This window comes from Branchiostoma lanceolatum, chromosome 3, assembly GCF_035083965.1.
Source record: "Branchiostoma lanceolatum isolate klBraLanc5 chromosome 3, klBraLanc5.hap2, whole genome shotgun sequence".
Classification (NCBI taxonomy): domain Eukaryota; kingdom Metazoa; phylum Chordata; class Leptocardii; order Amphioxiformes; family Branchiostomatidae; genus Branchiostoma; species Branchiostoma lanceolatum.
Genome location: NC_089724.1, coordinates 33,725,653 through 33,729,643, shown reverse-complemented (window position 1 = coordinate 33,729,643; position 3,991 = coordinate 33,725,653). Strand labels below are relative to the sequence as shown.

At 38.1% G+C, this 3,991-nt stretch overlaps 1 protein-coding gene across 1 annotated transcript; it reads left to right on the top strand.

Annotated features, from left to right (window-relative positions):
• The first annotated feature begins 323 nt into the window (after positions 1-323).
• LOC136431513 (GFP-like fluorescent chromoprotein dsFP483) lies at positions 324-2,726 on the top strand. The gene is made up of 6 exons (XM_066422914.1): positions 324-379; positions 635-727; positions 1,137-1,291; positions 1,551-1,650; positions 2,025-2,155; positions 2,500-2,726. Exons 1-6 carry the CDS (start codon positions 377-379, stop codon positions 2,678-2,680), a joined length of 663 nt encoding a protein of 220 aa, XP_066279011.1. The 5' UTR covers positions 324-376; the 3' UTR covers positions 2,681-2,726.
• Positions 2,727-3,991: the final 1,265 nt, after the last annotated feature.

Sequence of the window (3,991 nt, the reverse complement as noted above, 5' to 3'; positions counted from 1 at the left end):
AATTAATATATTTTAGAAAATATCGCCCCCTCTGGAGTTTCGGTCTCCTTTAATTACCCTAAGGTCATGGTAAAAATATATGTGTGTGTGTGTGTGTGTGTGTGTGTGTGTGTTTGTGTATGTGTGATTTGTGTATGTGTATGTGTTTGAGGTGGACATTTGCTTGTTTGCTCGTTTGTTTGTTTGTTTGTGAACTGAATGACCCACTCGAGAAGTGAATGCATGGTATTCTGTACGTACGTAGGTGTCAAACACAATGTACCTCTAACGTGGATGGAATAATGTAACAACATTATCTAAGTTTGGTTGTCATCAGACTCCTCACGTTTCTATTACGATCAATATCTGAGACGACGTCCAACACGTCACAACAAACATGGTAAAATGTTCAGCACTTCATTCTATTACCATATTCATGATATGATAACCCTCATTTTGTAATGAACAGAAAAAGCCGTCACATCTATAGTGAGGAGAATAATCTTTTTTTGCATATTAGGACCTCAGACAGACACTGCTGTATTACTCTACCTACTTTGTTTCAGCTTCATTATAACACAAGTCACCAACTGATACATAGAATGTTGCCATATACCTTGTATTAATCAGATGCACTGGCATACTTTGCTTGCAGCCTCTTCCAGCGACCCACGATTTACACATCTCCGGCTCAATCAATGGACATGAGTTTGACTTGGAGGGCAGAGGCAAGGGCAATGCAAAGGAAGTAAGTATACTGGAATTTTCATCCTGGCTTCCATCGTGCCAAAAATACTTAACGTCTTGAATAGGCATAGTGTTACAGAATTATAGAATTTGCTCCTAATTTATGTAACTCAAAGTCCTTATCTGCATATAGTGCGCTTAATGGATTTTAAATTTTTTTGGGTAGAATTGGACGGATTCTGACATTATGATCCCTGTCTGATTTCCATCTCTCCCTAGTTTGCAAAGGTCTAGATTATAAAGTCAAAATAATCTACCATAGATATACTATGACATTTTGACATCAATGATGAAAGTGTTGTTTCCATGCTCATAATCTTATAATAAATATCTGCATATAAAGCCTGTCAGTAGGAAATGGTCTTGTTGATATCGTCTGGTAAAATTAAACTCGATTCCTCCATCTTCAGGGTTATCAGGAGCTCCACCTAAAGTCCAACAGTGGTGACCTGTCATTCTCCCCCTGGATCCTGGTCCCAAACATCGGCTACGGCTTCTACCAGTACCTGCCCTTCCCCGACGGAGCGATGTCGCCTTACCAGGCCGCCATGCACGATGGCTCCGGGTAAGTGATAGGACCTTTTCATGCTCTGCACATTATGTCTTTGTAATATGCATTATGATGCTTACGTATTAAAAGCTCTTTATGTAGCTATCATAATGCATCCTGGAGGGAAGAGCCTGTCACTAATAATGTGCTTTTACATTTTAGAGATTTTAAAGCTTTTACAGATTCGCCTTATGATGAGAGTAAGGGTCAAAGGGCAGTATCAACCTGTTTGAAATATGTACATATTTGTAAGTTGTTTGTTTACTTGTTTCAGCTACGTAATGCATCGTACAATGCGGTTTGAGGATGGTGCCATGCTGCATTCAGACCACCGCTATACCTATAAGGGAAACCATATCAAAGGAGAGTTTAGGGTAATGTAAACTATTTTTCTTTTGTGATAGTCTTACCTCGTTGTTGGAGGAAAACGGGGTTTTCGTAGTATTTGAAATTGGCTGAAGCAATTCTGTATTACCGTAGTTATACTCTGGACTTGCAAATTCGCGGTGTCTTGAATTCGCAGTTGCTAGTTTACCTGGTTGTAACTTATATTATAATATGTGTAGAGAGAGGTGACGGTTGAAGTTGATGATTATGCAATACTAATTTTTGAGCGTTAGATTAAAAAAAGACACTACTACGACCTACCCCAACTTTAAAATATATCTGTAATTACAATTACAAATTAAACATAAATCCTCTATTGTATACATCAAGAACTAACGGTGTGTGGATAAATATTCTTCAGCTGACCGGGAGCGGTTTCCCTGCTGACGGCCCTGTGATGACCAACTCGCTGACCGCTGCGGACTGGTGTGTGGACAAGCTGCTGTACCCCAACGAGAACACCATAATCGGCAAATTCGCCTGGACTTACACGTAAGAGATTACATCATGCTCGATTCTAATTGAAATGAGCGTTTGAACACTTTTCTTTAGACCTTTGAACGCATACAAACTAAAGAAGTATTTCAGCACGTAGAAAATGATGAATCCCTACAGTATCCTTCTATGTAGTAGCAAGAGGCACAGTTCAAAACGTATGCTAGTCTTTCAGAATACTGACCATTTGAATTATTATAGATAAATCTCTAAAGGAGATGCAGGAAACTCTGTGCTATTGCCAGTACCAAGTAAATTGCCTGAAAAGAAGATGTTAATATTGCTGCTAAAACACCTTGGTCCAGAGCAGTAATTTGAATTGTACACATCATCCCTAATAGCACTACAAGTGGCAAGCGCTACCAAAGTGACGTGCAGACCAACGTCACCTTTGGCAAGCCAATAGCTGCCGACATTCTGAAGAAGCAGCCGATGTTCGTGTTCCGCAAGGTCGAACTCAAGCACTCCAAGACCGAGCTAAACTTCAAGCAGTGGCAGAAGGCATTCCAGGACATCGTGTGATGCGCTCGATCCTCCAGTGTATTACATTTGCTTAACAACACCCTAAGAAGTATCAATTTTTTCTGTTAATACCCAATATTGCAACAAGAAGATACAAACTTTGTCAAAACAGTGTCGTTCTAGAACTGAGAATGATGGTCTCCTACCATTTTATTTTTTCAATTAAAACTATTTAAGAATGTGCTTTATACTCGAAAATCCAATGTATTTTCACCATTCGTCAAAATTTTCTCCTGGCCATTACCGCTTCTCGATCATACTTTTTGTCTCAAAATGAACACCTCACTCTTGAGTATACATTCAGATACTGATTCCCATATCCGTTTCTTTCTATTTCAAAGGGTGTTGGTAATCGTCAAATGTAAATCTTAATGGATATTTTTCATCGTTTTTACTACTTTGCTTTTTGGTATGCACAGCTGTACAGAGGACTGAATGTATTAATTTCTTATCGTACGTAATACAATACAGACATTCCCGTTTTGTCATTACCAGATAGATCTGTACTATGAACAATCCTCTCCCTATATATAGGATCAAATTACATGCTTTTGCCTAATCAGGTAGATGCAGTAGCTGGGCACCACCGTAGCTTCACATTTATTTGATACACATCTAAATTCCAAATATATGAGCTCTGTTTTTAAATTCGCTCTTGGGATAACAGTAAAGGCTTTCGAAAACCCGCGTGTGGTTGTAAGAAAACGAGGCTAGCTGTCGGCGTATTCGGAAAAGGGTCTAGCTAGCTACAAATTTAATGCGTTTCCCATTCAGTACCATCTTCAGCCAGATCACTTAGTAATTCAGATAGTAACGATCTGGTTCATAACAATGATATTATAAACATCGGTTGAGCTCAAATAGTCTGAATGTAGATATCTATGCGAAATATCTTCGAATATTACTGAAGCTTTTTAGTTTCAAAAGTTGCCTCCAAGACAGGCCTATTTCCTACGACTGTTCATTAAACTTCTTTAGGTGGTTCAACTTAAATAAATAAAAATAAAAAAATGGGCACAATTACTGATTTTGATGTTCTTTATTTTGTACAGTTTTTAGTTTGAAATATCGTTAACCAGCAATAAGTATATACTTGTTCCCTGTACCTTTTGATGAAATATTACAAGAGTGAATATTAAATCGTCCAATTGCAAACGTAATGTTAAAATGTTTGGAAATGACGGAAAGATTGAACTTATGTATATACAAAAATATGAATTGCTCTATCCGTCTTTTATCTGTAAATATGTACAGACAGGCAATGGCCTAAAAAACAGTACACCATAGTCCTGAATCCTCACCATTCTTTTA